A 20,567-nucleotide genomic window follows, 5' to 3' on the forward strand; every position below is an offset into this window, starting at 1 on the left:
GTAGTCTAGTGCCAGAACTGGAATAGTCATGCCATCTATTGCCCCTCCACAGTTAGGGAAGCCCACTTGTGCAAAGCCATCCACAATGTCCTACATGTTGCCCCGAGTCATGATCTTTTGGAGCATGATACGATTACTGGCCCTGCAGACTTGTCAACACAAGTCCAACGATCAACTTTCCCGCTCCAAACTGGTTAGCGACCGATCGGTAGCAGTCTGGAGTAGCCAGCTTCCACAGTTCAATCACCACGTGCTTCTCCAGCGGCAGGGCAGCTCTCATTCTCATGTCCTTGCACCGCAGGGCTGGGGCGAGCTCATCAGACAGTCCCATGAATGTAGCTTTCCTCATCCAAAAGTTCTGCAGCCTCTGCTTGTCATCCCAGAGGTGCATCACGATGTGATCCCACCACTCAGAGCTTGTTTCCTGAGCCCAAAAATGGCATTCTACTGTGGTCAGCACCTCCGTGAAGGCCACAAGCAACCTGTATCGTAGCTACTACGCGTGGCGAGATCAATGTCACATTCCCCTTCCCTTTGTAGTTTAAGAAATAACTTCACTGCCACTCATGACGTGTTGGTCAATGCAAGCCGCATATTAGTCAACAGTTCGGGATTAATTCCTGCAGCCCAAAGAGGCAGGCCACGCAATACACAAACCGTTGAAAGATGGCGCCAAATGCAGACAGAAGCACAGGGATTGCTGGGATGCGAAGCAATGCATAATGGGGTACTGGGGCAGGACCCAGGATTCCCCCAGACCCTCTCTGCTTTCCCACAACTCTTAGCGGCAGAAGAGAAAGAGGTGCTCTGTGGGATAGGTGCCCAGAGTGCATCGCTCCGAATACCACTGCAAGTGTCACAAGTGTGAACATGCTATTGCACAGGCAGCTGACAGTGTGAACACACAACAGCCGTTTCCATCACTTGGAGTCGAACAGACGGGCTGTCCTCTCTCAAGCTCTGCGCTAGCTCCATCCCCAGCTATGGGCTGGAGGCAGGAATCCCTGGGTCATTCTCTGGCCTGTGCACTGCGAGAGGCCGGATCAGCCTCCTCCCTTCCTGGCCTTAGAATCTCTGAATGAATGGCTCGGACTTTGCTTCCAGGGGAACTGTGATGCCGTCACCTCCCCAGCTCCCTCGTCCTCCATGGAGACTCCCCGGGGGAGACTGACCAGAGCTGAATTTCAAAGAAGTGCCCCCTTTCTAGCTGCCTTCCTAGGAAAGCACAATGGGGTTCCACAGCACGCTGCGTCCCCTCTTCACATCACCTCACATCACTGACTGGCGATTGGCCCAGGATTGTCAGGACGGGGGCGGCTGGGGGTGTGTGCAGCTGAGTGGCGGTTACGATCTCCCCATGGTGCCTTACCCTGTCTCTGCCTTCCAGGGTTCTGCATCGCCCTGTGCCTGGGGGGCACTGTGGCCCAGAATCATGGCGTACAAGGTAAGGCTGACTCCTCCTGGCTAACCTTCCCGAATTCTCCCGGCTGCCCGGGGTCTCCAGCCTCCGCCCCCTCCGGTCCCTTTCCCTTGTGGGAGGAGAGCAGAGTCAGGGGTCTGGCGAGCCGGGAGCAGCCCCTGGGCGTGGACATCTTGGGGTGGGTTTATAGAGCACGGTGGGTGCGTGCACGGGAGAGGAGAAGGCACCTTTGTAGCCCGCCCCTTCCCTTTCCAGCCCCATGGCCAGCAGAGAATCGACACTGGGGCCCAGGGCTCTACACTGGGGGCTGGAGTGAGGGGCAGATCCCCTTTGTAGCCAAGGGACTTGTTACTGACCAGCCCGAATCAAACCCCTAATGACTCAGATGTTAGAAGTGGCATTTGTAGGTGCCCCCTCATCTAAAATTGGGCTAAACTGAAACCTAGGACCCACGTGCCCAGCTGGGGGGTGTTTGGGATCCAGACTCTGCGCCCCGAGCCCAGCTCTGCTGCGAATCCCAAGATGGGATTTGGGCAAATTCCCATTGACCCACTGGGGTCCCCCAGTGCTGCTCCCACCCTGCTCCGTCTGCTCCCGTCCCAAGCCCTGCAGCCGGCTAAGCTGCGCTGGGATCCTTCCCGTCACGCTGGCCAGAGGGACGGATCCCAGCGGAGCCCCAGACACCGGGCAGCTAAAGGATCCAGGAGCCCCCGTAGGCAGGTCACAGTCTGGGTCATGGGAGGCAGCTCAGGATGCAAACTAGCCTCGGGCCCGACTCCGCTCTCAGTCAATCCAGAGCAGAGCCAGGCAGGAACTTCCCAAGGAACCATTTTTTGCCAGAAAATGCCGATTCGGTTCAGAGGAATGTTTGGTTTTACTGGGAAAAAATTGGCTGGGGAGGGTGGGGGGGGATGAAATAATGTTCAAAACGAACAATTCCCGATTTCCGGTTCAAAGCGAGGTTTCGGTTTGAAATCGACGCTAATGACAGCAACAAAAAGGAGAAAAACTGAGTCAGACTGAAAATGTTTTTCTTGAACTGTTGCCCGGCTCCGGCGGCTCTGCCTGTCTGTGCCGGGGGCTCCCCGGGGAGCCAAGGCCCCTGTGCAGCCGAGGGCAGCTTGTTGCCAGGTGGTGGATGGCATCGGAGCTGTTTGCCAGGCACCCAGGGATGAAAATCAGCGAATGGGGCGTGTGAAAGGAGTCGATCCCACTGTGTGTGGGTGTGGGGGGGAGCCGCTCTGCACTGGCTGACCCTGGCCAGCTGTTCCTGCCCCTGCAGGTACCACTGAGGACTGCAACAGCCATCTGCTATGCCCAGCAAACGCCAAGTGTGTGAACAACACCCACTGCACCTGCCTGGATGGATACCAGCCAGATGGGAATCGCTTCTTCTTCACTGACACAACGGAGATCTGTAACGGTAACAGGGCTCCCACGTTGTCCTGGGGGGCTGGGATAGAGCAGGGCATTAAGGGATGGAACAGCCAACTCCACTGACTGCAGGGCCTGTTGGGGGGGGCTCAGCCCGGCTGGGGAATGAGGGGGGCAGCAGCACGCGTGAGCGCCGCCCTCCTGGGGATCGAACCGGGGCCTCCAGAGTGAGCAGCAGGAGCGGCTGCAGCAGGAGCCAGGAGTGTTGGGCTCTGTGGATTGGGCACAGGGTGGGGGGGCCCATCACACTGACTCGTCTGAACCCCAGCCTGGGCCCTAGTCAGCCCCTGGGTGTCCTGGGGCAGAGGGGCCCCATAGATCCCTTCCCAGAGGAGCAGAATGGGGCAGCCCTGGCTATACTCCCCTCCCGCCCCCGCACCCTGCAGGGATCCAAGGAGGGAGGGGGCGGAGGAGAGGCAGCTTGTCATCCCCCCCCACCCAACACACAGGGAGCCTGGAGACCCAGGGGACGTCTCCCCCCCTCCCCGCACATGGGGGATCTGGTGTTTGTGGGGCCGAACCCCCCGTACCTGGGACACGAGGCTCATGGGGCTGTTTCTGAGATTGCAGCAGCAGAAGTGGGTAACTGAGAATCAGGCCCTTAATCAGGAACTGCTCAGGGCCCCGGTCACCTGGGTCCCATCACCCAGCTCAGTGCGGAGGTCTAGTGGGTGATACGGAGAATGTCTCAGTGCCAGGACTGTACAGAGCGTCCCCTCTTGCATTACAGATATTAACGAGTGTCTGGGGCCGAGCCCGCCAGACTGTGGACGCAACGCACACTGCACCAACGTGGCTGGGAATTACTACTGCACCTGCATCGATGGCTACGAGCCCAGCTCTGGGAAAGACAAGTTCACGAACGCGAGTGAGAACACCTGCCAGGGTGAGCTCTCCCCTGCCCCCACTTGCTGAGACCCCCACCACACACACAAATCCTCGTTCCAGACCTGGCACTGCACCGATGCTGCTACCAGATTTGGCAGTGTCCCAAGGCCGTCAGCAAGGCTGTGTTGAGACATGACCCTCACCTGCTCCTGCATAGCATGGGGCTGCGTTCACCCCTATGCCTGGTGCTTGAATGGGGAATAAACAGACCCACAGAGCAAACTCCTTGTGCTGCAGTGATGTGCTGGGGAGAGTGAGGGGACCGTCGCTGGCCCCAGGACCCAGCATCTGGGCTGCTAGTGTCCCCCTGACCTGGGAAGGGGCCTCGTGTCTGGACCATGGAAATAGCACAGTGCGCTCTGCCCCCTATGGGCCCTGGGGAGCAGGGAATAGCCACAGCACAGTGTACCCCAGCCACACCCCCGATCCTCCCTCATGGGTCCTGGGGGGCAAGGAATAGCTGCAGTGCTGGGCACCCCGGCCTCGGCCCCTACATCAGTGGCTAAGAGCAGGATGGGTAAAGGACCCCTACAGCAGCTCCACACCTGCTGGGGTGGCCCCTTTTGCAGGGTGGGGGATTCTCGAGTGGCCGTTCCGCTGCCAGAGCAGCCTAGTGCCGCCTGAGTGTAGCTGAGAATCAGGCCTGTGATTGTTAAGCTCCCAGAGGCCTGGTCGCCTGGGTCCCGTCACCCAGCTCAGTACAGGTGCGTGATACAGGAACGTCTCCCTGGTAGGACTGTACAGAGCGTCCCCTCTTGTGCTGCAGATATTGACGAGTGTCAGGGCCTGGCAGACTGCGGATCCCACGCAAACTGCACCAATGTGCCTGGGAATTACTCCTGCACCTGCATCGATGGCTACGAGCCCAGCTCTGGGAAAGCCAACTTCACGCACACGAGTGAGAAGAACTGCCAGGGTGAGCTCTTCCCTCACCCCAGCTGCTGAGACACCCCCCCCACACACACACACAAATGCTTATTCCAGGCCTGGGCTGCACCGGTGCTGCTACCAGCTTTGGCAGTGGCCCGGGGCCTTCAGCGAGGCTGTGATGAGACGTGACCCTTGCCTGCTCCTGCAGAGCATGGGGCCGGGCTCACCCCTATGTCCGGTGCTTGGATGGGGAATAAACAGACCCTCTGAGCAAATGCCTTGTGCTCCAGTGATCAGCTGCAGAGAGGGGAGGGGACTCTCACTTGCCCCAGCACACAGCATCTGGGCTGCTAGTGTCCCCCTGAGCCTGGGAAGGGGCCTCGTGTCTGGGCCATGGAAATAGCACAGTGCGCTCTGTCCCCTATGGGCCCTGGGGAGGAGAGACTAGCCACAGCACAGTGTGCCCCAGACATATCCCGATACTCCTCCGTGGGTCCTGGGAGGCAGGGAATAGCTGCAGTGCTGGGCACCCCGGCCTCGGTCCTGGAAGCTCCGTTCCCATCCCACATGGACTCTTGGAAGCCTTCGGGTGCGGAACCCGACTGTACGTCGTTTCCGGAATAAAGCAGGTTCTGGAAACACGGAGCCGCCTTGGTGCTTTCAGGAGAACCCGCGAGTGTCGCAGGGTCGAGGGGCGGAGGAGGCTGCACTTGGCAGGATGCAGCCGGTCGGTTCTTACAGGGGTCAGTCTGCCCCGGGAGCAGCTCAGCCTCTGAAGAGGCAAAACCATGCCACTGGCCAGGCTGAGACACAAGTAACGCTGGCACTTGCACAGTACAGATGGGGCCCATCTAGCCTGGTATCCCGGCACCAACGGGCCAGAGCCAGATGCTGCAGAGGACGGTGGAAGAGCCCTGCAGTGGCAGCCGGGGGATAATCTGCCCTCACTTCCTGGTCTCTAATACTCAGCTGGGCTGAAGCCGCACAACAGGAGGTTTTCTCTCTCTTCCCAAATGTTTGTGCCCTTTAACTATGATCACTCTGGCTGTTCTCATCATCCATAGGAATGTCCAGTCGCTCCTTGAATCTTGCTAAATTCTTGGCCTCAGTGACTCCTGTGGTGGGGAGTTCCACAGGCTAATCGCACATTGCGTGAAACAGCCTTTCCTTGGCTCCGTTTCGAATTTCCCTTCTTCTGACTTTGTGACTAGCCTTTGCTCTAGTATTATGAGGTGGGGAGAACAGAAGCTCCCTATCTCCCTTCTCTATCCCCATCAGTCATTTATAGACTCTTAACATGTCCCTCTTACGTTCACTCTCAGGTGACAGTCCCAGTCTTTTCAGTTTCTCTCCATAGAGGGTTTTTCCAGGACCCTGATCATTCTCATTGCCTGTCTCTGAACCCCTCTGGTTCTGCACTGTCCTGTGTGCAAGGGGGTGCCCAGGGCAGCTCATGGGTTGCAGAGGAGGTCACCCCATTGACTGATATCCAGGCATTAGACGAGCCCGCATGTTATTCTCTAGCCCCTTCATCTAAAGCAGCTCCCCATTTGTCCCTTCCAGGGGCAGGCGGCTCATTCAGGCATTGCCGTCTGCACTGATATTGTGGCACTGGGCATCGCCAGATCCGCTTGGTAGCTTTAGCAAGCAGCAGGTGCGTGTCCTGGCAGGGCTGCTTTTCCCTTCCCAGCTGGAGCGGCTCATTCCGGACAATAGCCAACTCGCTCCCGTTCGCTGACCCAGTAACTGAACTCCTGGCTCTAACCAGCCCCATTCCCCAGAGCACGGTGCATGTCGGACGCCTGGATTATCCCCCAGCAGCATCACCCCAGTGCCCAAGGTACAGCTCCTCGATCAGCCTGACCTAGCGCTTTCTCTCTCCTTGCAGACATTGACGAGTGCCAGCGAAACGCCACAATCTGTGAGCCCCACGGGAACTGCATCAACATGCCAGGGAGTTACATGTGTAAATGCAGTTGGGGATTTGGGAAGAGTCAAAAGAATACATCTCAGATCTGCACAGGTACAATGGGAGCTGGAAACAGTCGTGGCAAAGGCATGATGTTTCTGGCTTTTCTGCAGTTTTGCTAATGTGTGTCGTTGCCTTAAAGCCCCACCTCCCAGAGTCACGTGATTCCACTTTTGGCTAAAATCAAAATTAGGGCCTGGCCCACGTGGTGGAGGAAAAACTGACAAATGTTACGCTCGGGTGACCGACAGCTCCCAAACCAGAGTCAAACAAAATGAAGCCAAAATGGATTTTTTTTTTTTAAATCTTGTGAATTTTAAACCAATCTTGTGAATTTTTTGGAGCCTGGCTCACGGTTTGGGGCTTTTATTGATTACTTGGCGTTGGCAATGCTGTTAATGCACGGCCACTGAGCTTACCCAGGATCTCTGACACTAACCCGCATTCATGGAGGGTGAAACTAACCAGGTTGCCCTGAGTTCTCGCTCTTTCTCTGCGCCACGCCCGGGCAGTGTCTGTTCTGACTCCCAGCCTGTCTTACACATTGGAAACTGAGCCTGGGGACTGAAGGTCACCATGTCTCTTGCCATGCTGCTTAATTCCACTGAGGCACGAGCGTAGGGCATTGGGGATGTCATTAGAAGCTGCAACATCCCCCCAAACCTGCAGCTGCAATCAGAGCCCAAGATGCTCTTTCGTAGCAGAGCTTTGAGGTGGGGGCAGGTCAGGTCTTTGCAAAGCAAACTGGGCTGAGACAGAGCCGAGGACTCTGTGTTGGACAATCTTTAATCCAGCTTGGGCTCAAAAAAGCCCATTAGTTTCTGGAACCCCATTAACCGAACCCTCAGCAGCTGCTAAGGCAGGGGAAGGAGCTGGCATCACAAAGGAACCAGCTTGGGTCATCCGCAGGAATCAAACCCAGGCCCTGTCTGCTGAAAGCACACAGCTCCGCTGCTGGAACTAAGGGAGTAACTCCATTAACTAGACATTGTAGCAGGCTGTACTTATGAGAACCAGCCACTAGACCAGGACAAACTTGTCCTCTCCTTGTTCTGTGGCTCAGCGGGCTTCGCTAGAGGCTGGCACATACAAGCCCCCTCAGAGGAATGGCATAGGCCCGTTGCCTTCCAAGAGGTTTAACAATGGGGCAAAAGTTGAGTTTCCTGCCAAAGGAAAAAAGGATTTTTTCCAGTCCCGATGCTCTCCCGGCCGTGAGCCAGGAGACACAGAGCTCCTCTCAGTGAGGGGGAGCCGAGGGTAAAATCTGCATGGTGAGGCAGGGGAGACACATTCTCGGCCTTCTCTGGAGGAAGCAAGCTGCAAAAGACAGTTCTAGTGGGTAGGGTATGAGAGTCGGGAGACTTGTTTCTAGTCCCAGCTCTGTTACTGCTGGGTGTCCTTAGGCAATTCCCTGCCTCCGTTTTCTCTCCCATCTCTTGTCTATTTAGACTAGAAGCTTGTGGTGACGACACAGGAAAGGAAACAGAACGCCAGGTTTGTGGTAGCTAGAGAGCTTTACAAGCCTTTTGCAAAAAGCCTCCCAGGAAAACTTTCTTGGGGTTTTTATTTCTCTCCTTGCTTTGTTTACAACACTTTTTAGTGGTTACATTCTTGCACATAGAAAAGCCAGGCAGTATACATGCACATAAGATAACGAACCCATCTCTTGAGCGCGTGAACACCAGCTGCGAGGGTACAATCAAATCAGCCAAATAAGTTTCCCAAACACAAACGCTGGATTGAAGGTCACTCCTGCCTCGTAGCCATGGGAGCAGTTTGCCGCACCTGTGGGCTAGCGATTCGGGAGCTATGCGTCCCTACAGAAGCTCTTTATGGCAGTGTGTGTGCAGCGCGCTGGGTGCTGCCTTTATGCAAATAACGACCGAGGGGAAGGGGTGTAGCGGGAAATAGCAAAACGCTGTCACAGGAAAGAGAGAGAGAAGGGGAGTCTGAGACAGAGCTGCTGGAACACGGCCCAAGGGAAGGATCCGTGAGCGCTCTTGACTCTCTCCGCTGATTGACTTGTTTGCTGATGTCCAGGCGAAGGGGATTTTAGCCACAAGGATTTCTGTGTGAAGCAAAAGCGTTATGGATAAATATCGGGGAGAGCTTAGCTGTCCGGAATGAGTGCGTCTCTGCACGTACAAGCCTGGTCCCTAGGTAGAAAACCCCACTCCCTGCACGGGGTGAGTGACCCCGAGGAACTATGGAGCCCTGACATCCTCCGTGTATCCCCCTTTGCCCGGCAGCTGGCACGTTGGCAGCCTGGCAGGTGCACGGCCCTCCAGCATTTGGCTAGATCACGGTAGGGCTCTCTGTGCCCAGGCAGGGCAGGGCCCGTCTGTCAGATCAGACTCTCCACAGTGGTGAAAGGCCCCAGGAGGCAGCGAGGGCAGTGAAGTTCCCTCCGTTTGGGGCCGGATTGCTGAACCGCTGGGTGGCGACTCCGGCTGGGGCTATGCTGGGGGGTCAGGCTGGGCGGGTCTCTTCCAGCTTCGGCTTCCACAGGCCGGATCGGCAGCGAGTGTCGAGCTGGCGTCATCCGTCCGAGGGCTCGGTGGATTCGCCCCGCGGGGCCCTGGGCCTGGGGGTCACAGCAGGGTCCGGGAATGGATGTTGTCAGGCCGCTGCTCACTGCGCAATGTTAGGAATAGGGCGATCCCCTGGATCCAGCTGGCTTCAAACAACCCGTTTACCAGCCGTGCAGGGCCTGGCCGCATGTGGGGGTCTGCGGGCTTCTGCCATTGACCCCCGTGAGCCACCAGAGAGCAAAGAAACTAGTTTAAAGGGACATCACCCAATTCCCCTGCACTCCCCTGGGCACAGCCCACCCACCCTTCTCCTAGTGCTCCATGGGGGGGGCGGGGCTGGGTGTATCCCGAACGGGGAGGGGACCCATCGGGCTGGGGTCTGTAACGCTGAGTATGACGCCCCGTTCTGGTGACTCGCTCCAGTTCAGCGCCTCCTTTCTTCTCTCCCACCACTGCAGCTCCCAGAGTCCCAGCTGCCCCGTGTCTTGGCCGTGCGGTCGGGTCACGCTGTGATCCCCATTCTGGGGGAGCCTTTCAAAGTCAGACCCCCTCTCTCCTATCCCTGCTAGCGAAACCCTTCCTCCAGGGCCCCTAGCCCCCCTCACCTCAGGCCCCCACCACTGGGCCCAGCCCTCGCGCTGTATAGAAGCCCCACGTGTCCCCTCCCAGGCGAGCTTCCCTCTAGCTAGCGCCCTGCACGCAGCCTAAGTCATTCTGGGGGAGCCTTTCAAAGTCAGATCCCTCTCTCCTATGCCTGCTAGTGAAACCCTTCCTCCGGGGCCCCTAGCCCCCCCTCGGGGCTCCCTAGCCCCCCTTGCCTCAGGCCCTCACCACTGGGCCCAGCCCTCGGACTGTATAGAAGCCCCACCTGTCCCCTCCCAGGCGAGCTTCCTTCTAGCTAGCGCCCTGCACGCAGCCTAAGTCACTTCCCCTTTGCAGCTTAAGTGGCTGATCGGGCCCCCGCCTTAACCCCGGTCTCCCAGGACAGGTGCAGGGAGGGGATCGCAGAGTCCTGGTCTGGAAAAGGTTGGGCCCCCGATCTGGGGGTGGGGGAGGGGTTGCGCCGCAGGGATTGGGGCACTGCAAATAACAGGGAAGAAAGGAGAATTGAATGGGGGGGGGGTTAGATGGAGCAGACAGACTGACCGAGAGACCACGCCCCCTGCTATCGGTGGGGTGCCTCCATGGTCCTTCACCCCCTGTATGCCCCCAGCCGTGGTGTGTGTGACCCTCTCCCCCACTTTCCCCTCTCAGACATCAACGAGTGCAACAAGAACCCAGATATCTGCAGCCCCAAGGCCACGTGTGTCAGGAGACAGGAGCATGAGGGACAGGCAAAGCGGAGTGTAAATGGAGGGGAGAGAGAGACAGAGTGAGATGGGGAGGAAGGGAGGGAGTTTTGTAGCAGCCGCATGTTAAACTCTTGGCAGTGCAGGACTGGCATGTGGACAGAGAGCAACCATCGGGGTGGGGAAGAGAAGGGGATTTTCCCCCAGGCAGGAGTGAGTTGATATGAAAATCTGATATGAAAGCGCTAACGTCTGCTCCTCTCTTCCCATCGCTCCAAGCCCCCAGCATTAACTGCAGTTCTGAGTTCGAGGGAATCAAAGCGACGTGCAAGAATTACTCTCTGCAGGTACGTTTGAACCCATCATTCATTTGCTGGGGATTTTACCCTGTGTTTTGTACCACCAATATGGAAATTCCCAGACAAAAACCTTTGCTGTTGGTATTACGGTGACCCCTGTAAACCCCATCCAAGATCAGGGCAATACTGTGTTTGTCTTTTCATCGCTGGGACTTGATCCTCCTCATCCTTCTAGTAGAGCAGAAGAATTACTTCTCGTGTCTTGCTTACAACGCTCCTGCTAATACAGGGGTTCTCAAACTGGGGGTTGGGACCCCTCAGGAGCTCATGAGGGGATTACATGGGGGGGTCGCAAGCTGTCAGTCTCCCCCCCCAAACCCTGCTTTGCCTTCAGCATTTATGATGGTGTTAAATGTATAAAAAAGTGTTTTTAATTTATAAGGGGGTCGCACTCAGTGGCTTCCTATGTGAAAGGGGTCACCACTAGAAAAGTTTGAGAACTACTGTGCAAATACATCCCAGAATGAGGTTTCGGTTTTTTGCAACAGCATTACACTGTTGACTCATATTTAGCTTGTGATCCATTATGACCTCCAGATCCCTTTCCGCAGTATTCCTTCCTAGGCAGTCATTTCCCAGTTTGTATGTGTGCAACTGATTGTTCCTTCCTAAATGGAGAACTTTTCATTTCTCCTTGTTGAACTTCATCCTATTTACTTCAGACCATTTCTCCAGTTTGTTGAGATCATTTTGAATTTTAATCCGATCCTCCAAAGCACTTGCAGCCCCTCCCAGCTTGGTATCGTCCGCAAACTTTATAAGTGTCCTCTTTATGCCATTATCTAAATCATTGATGAAGATATTGAACAGAACCAGACCCAACACTGATCCCTGTGGGACCCCACTCGATATGCCCTTCCAGCTTGACTGTGAACCACTGATAACTACTCTCTGGGAAAGGTGCATAACTAGTTGGAAAACCTATCTTAGAGTGGCTCCATATAGGTTGTATTTCCCTAGTTTGTTTATGAGGTCACATGAGACTGTGTCAAAAGCCTTACTAAAGTTAAGATATACCACGTCTACCGCTTCCCTCCATCCACAAGGTTTGTTACCCTGCCAAAGAAAGCTATCAGGTTGATTTGACAGGATTTGTTCTTGACAAATCCATGCTGACTGTTACTTATCACCTTAGAGGTTCGCAAATTGATATTGAACCTTCTAAAACTTCTGTAGCTTTGCTAGTGGCTGGCCCCAGACTTACACGCCCATTGTCTTCCTGCAGGAGAGCATTGAATCTACAGACCACATACTCTATTTCTTCTGCTGATTTTCATGCCGTTTCTTTCCAATATGCACCTCCATGTCTCTCTGCATCTTCCTTCACTTCCTCTTTCCTCTCCCCCCACGAGCACTACGTCATCTGCAAAAGGCATGTGCCAGGGGCCACTCTCTGGCTGCTTTCTGTCAATGCATCCAGCACCGATGTGAACAAAAAGGGGTTTAGTCCCAAGCCTTGATGTATTCCAGCTGTTACTAGAAACTGTTCCCTTTCGCCACATGAACCTCGCGCTGTGGCAACAGCACCATTGTACATGTCCTGGACACGTCTGATATAAAAGCTTTATTCACTCAACGAGAGGTGTCAGGATCAGGCCCCTGCATAAGTCAAACACCAATGTCGGTCGCCCTTCAGCGCCTGCAGAACTCACCCTCTGCTCTGGGTCTCTCTGCAGGGAAAGCGGAGCGGCAGAAGCAGCAGTTTTTGCTCTTTCTTTAATTCAACATTAGACATTTTGATGTCCACGTGCAGAGATGGGAGTGCGGCGTTATCACTGGAGGTGAGAGGCTCCTTCCCTTGAATGTGCCCTGCAGACTAGTGCCCCTGTGTGCCCCAGAGCCCTGCCTGCTGCTGTGCTGGGTTAGGAGTCTCATCTTGGGGGAGGGAGCCATGTAGATACTCTTCAGAAAAGATCTGTGCCCTCCACTGCTGTGGGGAGGGGGGATGCACACTCTAGTGGTGTTTGTCTGTGTCTGCGTGCACACGCCCTCTGATGGTGTGAGTGCACGTTTGTTTTTGTCCACCCACATGCACCCTCTAGTGTTCAGAACTGTTGTTGTTCATCAGAGGTGCTATACTGCTAACAGTTAATTGGGATTCTCCTCAGCTCATCTATCAGTGACCTAAGTTTTTCAGGCAGCAGGATCTGGGCTCTATCCCTGCCCTGACAGACATTTCTGAGCAGCTGCCGGACGCAGCATAGAGACAGCCTAGGAAGCCGTGGGCTTGTGACAATGTTGTTCCCTGGCGTCTGCAATAGAGGAATGGGGGAGTGGGAGTGAAGAAGGAAGGACAAAGGGTTCTACCCCAGTTGGCTTCAGGTCCCAGTGGGGTTCTGCGTCAGCCTCAGTGGACCCCCTTTGTAAAGGGCTCCCCCTCTGAGAGCACTGCAGCCCCTGAACTGGGAGAGGCTGTAATGCCCGATGCCCCCTGGGAACACACAGGACGTGGCACCTCAACCCCCGGACTCCTCACTCCCAGGGCTTTTACTTTCCTGTCCCCAGGAAGCAACTCTCGGTTTCAGTGCCCTCCTGAAGAGCACCTCCCTCTGGGATGGCGGAGACAAGGGGGACGTGGGGTTGGCCCTGACAGTGCTGCTGCAGAGCGTGGAACTGGCCGCGCTGGCCACTGCGCTCCAGTCTCCAGAGATAACCACACAGAACATGACGACAGAGTCTATGGATGAGGGGGGATGTGTGGCTCTCAGCGCCACCTGCTGGCTGCCGTGAGATACGGGGTTATACACTGTGCCCCAAATCCACTGGAAGTTAGAGCCTATATACCATTGTGGATGTGAGCCTGTGTTCAGTACAGACACAGACCAGCACTGCCCCTGCACCAGGAAATATAACCCAGCCCCGCCAGTGCCCCCAGGAGCAACAGCAATGTCCGAGAGGGCTTTAAATGTAATATTTGGCATTCCACCACTAGGGGCTGCCATGCTGAGCCAGGCGCCTCCCCCCACCCCGAATACTCCCCCTGCTGGGGAGGCAGCATCCCAATGGAGACACAGCCAGAATGTGGGGAGGGGATATTGGGGGTGATCAATGGAACTCGGGCAGGGAGCTCCAAACTTCCCCCTCCCACAGTGCGGAAGAGCCCTGAAGCCCCCCGGCTCCAAGTGGAGTGAGAGGGAGGCGGATCTGGCCCAGAATGGACAGATTCCCAGGGAAGTGGTTTCACAGCGAGGGGCTCTGTCATTCCTCACCCCCACTCCCCTGCAGCTATCCAGACACGGCTCGTCACAGGGAACTGCAGCCGGGACAGTGAGGTCTTCACGCTGAGAGCTCACGAGCAGACGATGGTCGTGCACTGTGATACAGTCACCGGGGCAGCCACACAAGGAACATCCTGGGGATGGAGAGTCCCAGGGCCCAAACCACAGCACAGAGCAGTTCCTGGGCACTGAACCCCAGTCTGGGTTCCCCCGTTCCTCCCTCCCTCCCCGTGGATCCCCAGGCCGGGCCCTGGCCTCTGTCTCTAGCCCTGGAGGGCTCCTTGCTGGCTGAGCCAGTGGTTCTCAGGCTGTGGCCATGGAGCTGACACCTTCGTTCCTGCCTGTCCCACAGCTTGAGCCCCGAGCAGTGAGCAGTTGGGGGCAGAGGGGAGACAGCTCATGAGAGGGTCTCTGGTATGAAGTGGGCCCAGAGAATGGAAAGAGCAGGGACGCCCCAGTCTAGCCAGACCCCCAAATGGAGATGTGGGGACCAGGGTAACGTGTACCCTCAGCTGCCATATTCAGGGCCCCGAATCCTCCAGCACCAGGGGAAGCTCATCCCTGGCCAGCCCCTCTCCTGGTCTCGCTGAGAAAAACTGAATCTTCATCTCTGCATCCTGCAGCTCGACGTTTCCAGCCGGACGCGTTCCTGGGGGCTCCGAGGGAGGAGGTATCATGATCCAGTGGCTAAATCTTAAGAGTTGTGGCCAGGAACCTGGGTTCCATTCCCAGATCTGCCACAGACTCACTGTGACCCCTGGGCACCCGGCCGGCTCCTTCTTTGCCATAGCGTCCCCAGCTCCCTAACGAGGGATCATCTCCTCTCCCAGCAGGTTTGGGGGCTGCTGCTTTTATTTCCTACTCCACCCTGGACTCCATCATCAGTGCGAGACGTCTCAGCGAGGGAAATCTACCGGCTGGTGGGAAGCTGGAGAAGAGTCATCTCAACTCCAGGGTGGTGAGTGGGGCCCTCGGAGATGGGAGACCCATTCACCTCTCCAAACCCACAAACTTCACCCTGCGCCACAGACAGGTGCATGAAGGAAGAGCCTCTCACTTTGCTCCATATCTGGGGCTCCAGAGGGGCCTATAGAAGGCACCATCTCCTGCCGGGCATTTGGACCGTGCTGCCTTTCTGGCTCCCAATGGTCCTGAGAAGAGGAGGCCTCCTTATTCCTGACTCGTTGGGGCTGTTTTAAGAGAGGAGGTTACCGGGGGTCACACCACGACACATGGCCGTGCAAAGTGCTGTAGGGTAACAACTCCGCCTAGCTCACCCCTGAGCCGGAATAACTGGAAAGCCGCTTTCTATAGATAGTGGAGTTCAGGGAATCAGCAGGAAACACTTTGATACAGTAATGAAGTGGTTAGGGTGCATATGTGTATGTGTGCACACAGCACTGCCCTCTGCTGGATGCATTCAGAACTGCTCAGCCATGTGCCACGTTCCTCATAGTGCTAACAGCTAGCAAGGATTTATTTCCCTTTTGCTCCAAAAGCAGGGCCTGTGCTTTTGGAGCAGTGGGTTTTCCGTTCTCTCTCTACTGTCACCGGGATGGCCCCAGTGGGCACTGGGGGCTGCGTGGGGAGAGCCGTGGAGCTGTAGGTGACCTCGGGTTTGCTATAGACATGTGATAACAGAAATGACGTTCCGTGGTCCCACGAGGCTGAGGATGATTCTGTTGTGTTTCCAGGCCAAAAAAGAGGAGGACGAGGCTCTCTGCGTCTACTGGAAAGTAGAGGCCGAAAGCAGCAGTTGGTCTCCAGATGGCTGCACCGCAGTGCACACGAACAGCACTCACACCACCTGCAGCTGTGACCATCTCTCCAGCTTCGCCATCCTAATGGCTCCCACCACAGTGACGGTATCTCACCGTGAGACTCGATCACGGGGCTGGACCCTGAGCTCCGCACTCAGCCGTGGGTAAAGTTCTCCCTGGCGTGACTGGAGGCTTTGCTGGGAAAAAGGCTGAGTCGGAGCTGAGGGGGCTGGGCTGGGGTCACTGGTGATTGTCCCTTTGCTGTATTACAGGAGAATTACCCACTGACCATCATCACCTATGTGGGACTGACCCTCTCCCTGCTGTGCCTCTTCCTCGCCATCCTCACCTTCCTCCTGTGCCGCTCCATCCGCAACGTCAGCACCTCCCTCCACCTGCAGCTCTGCCTCTGCCTCTTCCTGGCCAACCTGCTCTTCCTCACCCCAGTGACTCCCACCGGCAGTCAGGTACGGCCTGATTATCCCCTGCTCTGTTCCTCCACTCGCAGCAGGGCTGGGGTGTGTGGTTTGAACCCCTTTGTGATCCCTGGATTCTGTGCTGTGCAGGGCACAGGGGGGATTCCCGGGGAGATGTTTCCACCCCATTAGGCCCCTTCACCCTGGGCACAGTGGTCTGAGTGTCCCCAACCCCTGGAGTTCAGCCAGTTCCATCCTTATGTCACAGTCTCTCTGTCCCTCGACTCCTCTCCTAAGTGACTTGCCCATGGTGACCCAGGGACTCTTTGGCAGGGCTGGGAACAGAACCTGGATTCCCTGAGCCCTGCTCTAACCACTAATCTCAGGTTTCCCCCACACTCAGCATTTCCCTTCCCCACCGCAGTGTCCCTGGGCTCTCTGTCTCCCCCAGGTGGCGTGTGCTGTCATTGCTGGCCTCCTACACTACCTCTTCCTGGCCTGCTTCAGCTGGATGTTCCTGGAGGGGCTGCACCTCTTCCTCACCGTCAGGAACCTGAAGGTCGTGAATTACACCAGCGCCAGCCGGTTCAAGAAGAGATTCATGTACCCGTTTGGCTACGGATTCCCAGCCCTGGTGGTGGCTATTTCTGCAGCGGTGAATCCTGACGGCTACGGAACGTCCAAACAGTACGTGCAGCGCCCATCCCGAAGGGGAGCTGGGATGTGGCTTCCACGCGGTTGTCTGGCTCTCCCCAGGTCTGACTTGGACCTAGATTTCCCTGCTCACCCTGCCTGGGAGCTGAATGTCCCCTGGGACCCTTCCCATCCCCAGGGACACTAAGCTGCCTTGAGCGCTGTAGTTTATTTGCCCATCTGTCAGACATCTACACTTGTCACCCCACTGATGATGCAGAAGAATAAGTGGGAAAGATCCCAGTTGATTCCCAGGTCCCAGGCTGGGTTTGTGGGGCTGGTGGGTAGGGAACAAATGCATCTTCTTACTGTGTGCAAATCCCTGAGGATCCCCTCTCTAAAGTGAGGGACTCCACTAAAACAGGGTGTGGTGTGTTCTAGACACCCCAGGCTAGATCCTCAGCTGGTGTAAATCAGGGCAGCTCCACTTCCTTCAGTGTAGCGAGGCCAATGTCCATCCGCTGCATGTCTGGCCCTCCAGCAATACTGAGCCCATCCACCAGAAAAGGTCATTTGAGGAGGTGGAAGAGGAAGTGGTGGCTGAAAGCAGGAGATGCTGAGGTACATGGGGAGGGCTGTTTGCCTGCTGCCCGCAAGAGAGTCGACCATGTCACAGGCAGGCTGAGATCCATCTCGCTTTTGAGAGCCAGCTGCCCTGTGACACCCCCTCTCTGCCTCGGGGCTCAAAAAGGGCAGTAATCCCATTAACGTCACCTTCTTCCTCCCTCCCGCTAGCTGCTGGCTCAGCCTGGAGAGAGGCTTTCGTTGGAGCTTCCTGGGTCCAGTCTGTGCCATAATCCTGGTGGGTACCTCCCAGAACCACAGGGCCCCATTCTCCTCTCACCTCTGCGACCCCGTTGATTTCAGTGAAGCAGGGAGGAGAACGTGGCCCATAAAACACAAGGAAAGACCAAGTTAGGTCCCACCTGGCTCATCTGCTGTGGTCAGTCCCGGGATTAGTCCCTGTGCTGTATCCCCAGGCCTACAGCCTTTACTCGGGCACAGCTCCCATGGACATCAGGAGTTTTGCAAAGTAAAGACAACAATAGTGTGATCTAGTCTAGTTAATGACCCAAGGAATGAGGAAGGGAGAGGGCTGAACTCTGCAGTGGTTTTTGTAGGAGGGGGGAACAAATGTCCCTACATATTCCTCCCAACCACCTGCGGAAGTTTGCGGGGCAGGGAATTTGTTACAGTCTGAAAGTGGCAGGAAGTATTCTAGAGACAGAATCTAGAATCTCTGAGCCTCATCCTGCTCTCAGTTACACCAGTGTAAACCCAAAATAACTCCTGACTCCAGTGGAGAGGCTCCATATTTAACTGGAGCAGCATCTGACCTCTGTGATCCCATTGATCCATCTCAGCCCTGGCTGTGCTGTCAGCTCCACGCATGGGGAGGGACCAAGAGCTGCCAGGGAATATTACAGGAGAGGGGATGTTTCCCACCGGAAATGAGCAGTCCCCAGTTCTGCAGTGTTCGGCTCGGTCCCCTGGGATCGTTCTCGGCCTCAGCTGGAATCACCGGCCCTAGATGGGCTATTTTACAGGAAATATTTCCCACTGTTCCCACAGATAAATATAACGTTCTTTGCCCTGACCCTGTGGATCCTGAGAAACAGACTCTCCTCCCTCAATGCAGATGTGTCCACCCTCAGAGACCACAGGTGAGAAGGCAACAAAACAATCCTGGAGGGTCAGATGTCTTGGTTTGGAGGGTCTTTGGCACCGGGAGGGTGTGAGGGATTGCAGGAGGGGAACAACATATCTAGGATCCATTGGAACGAATTTCCAGTGTGTTTGCATTGACAGGAACCATGTCCCACATAGGAAAGCAGGGGCCGATAGCTCCACCCCACTCTGACCAGATCCTCCTGACCCAATTGCTCTCAATAGGGTTATTGTAAAGGGATCTCTCCATCTGCCTTTATCCAGGTTACTGACCTTTAAAGCCATCGCCCAGCTCTTCATTCTGGGCTGCACATGGAGCCTTGGTCTCCTCCAAGTCGGCCCAGCAGCCACGGTCATGGCGTATTTATTCACCATCGTCAACAGCCTGCAGGGAGCCTTCATCTTCCTGGTGCACTGTCTCCTCAATCGCCAGGTAATGCCCACGGCCCGTCAGCGCCCACCCAGCACCTTTACTGGCCTTGCGCTGGCCATGTCTGATCTTCTCAGCGTTAGTTACATAGTGCAGTGACCGTGTCCCTCACTCTCCAGGTGAGAGAGGAGTACAGGAGATGGATCAAGGGATTCCGAATGTCCAGCACAAAATCTCAGACATCCGATCTATCCATGTCTGCTGTCCCCACCACCAGCACCAAGACGGTAAGAGGTTCTCTGCTCTGTTCCAATACCAGCCTGTGACACAGTCATCTCTAGCTGGGTCTCATTACTGCTGTAAAGGTGCTTTGCCCCCCGAATGACTCAGGATTGGTTATGAGTCAGCTGGGAACATCACTGCAAGTGTCAGTGAGAGTCGGTCACTATTGAGGGGTATCCTAGATGTCTTAGGCACCAGAACAGAATGCCCTGTCCTGGCACCTCCGCGTTCTCTTCCCTTGGCTCTCCTGGGAGCTCCAGGAGTCACTCACTGTGGGCTAGGCAGGCATTGGCTCTTGCAGTGTAATGATCTGAATAGATCAGATTGTCCCCTGGGATTGAAACCTTGTCAGTGCAGATGGATCATCCCCAATGATCAGTCAGCACCGTGAAGAATTTCCCTTGGCTCCATTATCCCTATGGGTCAGGATCCAGGGGCTTTGTGTGTCCCCTCCCAGAGACAACCCACCAGTTTGTACATTACACTCTCAGTGGCCTTGGAACCTATTGTCATTTTTCTGCTTTTCTTGCCAGGAATAACCCTTCTGCCAGGTGGAGTCGGCAGCAACCAGGGCCGGGTTCAATACGTAGGGGTTCCAATACAAAACAGAACCAGCTGGAGCCCCTGTGATGTTGCACTCCATATGCTTTATGGAAATATGCTTTATGGAAATATGCTTATGAATATGACACAACTGGAATATACTTTACTCTAAACACCCCTTGCATTGTGTCTTTAGAAAGTTTGTAATCTACTAAGTGTGTTCATCCTATTTGTTTGCATGTATTATTGCTGTATTCGGAGTTAGGAGAATAAGATATAACCTTGTATCACTGATGAAAAACATATTAAGTGGAGGCCATTAAGGATGCTCCAGAAACAATCAGTTGTAAATGGCCTTAGTTACTTGAAAGCCTCCCTGTGTACGTGTGGGCCAGCCCATGGGAAATGGAGACTGGGGGTCTTAGAGTGACATGTACCCATGTCACCTGATAATGAAATCCATCTTAAACCTGGTACTTTTCCATTTAGAAGGAGGGGTGGGGACTCAGAGAGATAAGAGCTTCCCACCTTATGCCAAAGCTATAAAAGGGGGTGGAGCAGGACAAAGCGCTGCCGGTCATGAGAAAATCCCTGCTTACTACCTGAGATGTCTGCTGGATCTAACAAAGACTGTACCAGGGGAAAGGATTGGGCCCAGACTAGGAAGGAGTCTGTGAAAGAAACGTATTGGAACATCTTTGAGGGTGAGATATTACCTGTAATAAGTTTCTTAATGTCTTAGGCTTAGACTTGCGTGTTTTGTTTTATTTTGCTTCGTGACTTACTTTGTTCTGGCTGTTATTACTTGAAACCACTTAAATCCTACTCTTTATAATTAATAAAATCATTTTTGTTTA

At 55.2% G+C, this 20,567-nt stretch overlaps 1 protein-coding gene across 1 annotated transcript; it reads left to right on the forward strand.

Annotated features, from left to right (window-relative positions):
- The first annotated feature begins 85 nt into the window (after window positions 1-85).
- LOC101932215 (adhesion G protein-coupled receptor E2-like) lies at window positions 86-19,473 on the forward strand. Its single transcript, XM_065590948.1, has 14 exons — window positions 86-221; window positions 1,388-1,444; window positions 2,685-2,843; window positions 3,585-3,740; window positions 6,501-6,668; window positions 10,367-10,458; window positions 13,266-13,486; window positions 15,606-15,843; window positions 16,011-16,205; window positions 16,606-16,841; window positions 17,583-17,649; window positions 18,420-18,511; window positions 18,780-18,948; window positions 19,065-19,473. The coding sequence occupies exons 1-14, from the start codon at window positions 86-88 to the stop codon at window positions 19,209-19,211; spliced, it is 2,133 nt and encodes a 710-aa protein (XP_065447020.1). The 3' UTR covers window positions 19,212-19,473.
- Window positions 19,474-20,567: the final 1,094 nt, after the last annotated feature.

Source organism: Chrysemys picta, chromosome 4, assembly GCF_011386835.1.
Source record: "Chrysemys picta bellii isolate R12L10 chromosome 4, ASM1138683v2, whole genome shotgun sequence".
Lineage (NCBI taxonomy): Eukaryota > Metazoa > Chordata > Testudines > Emydidae > Chrysemys > Chrysemys picta.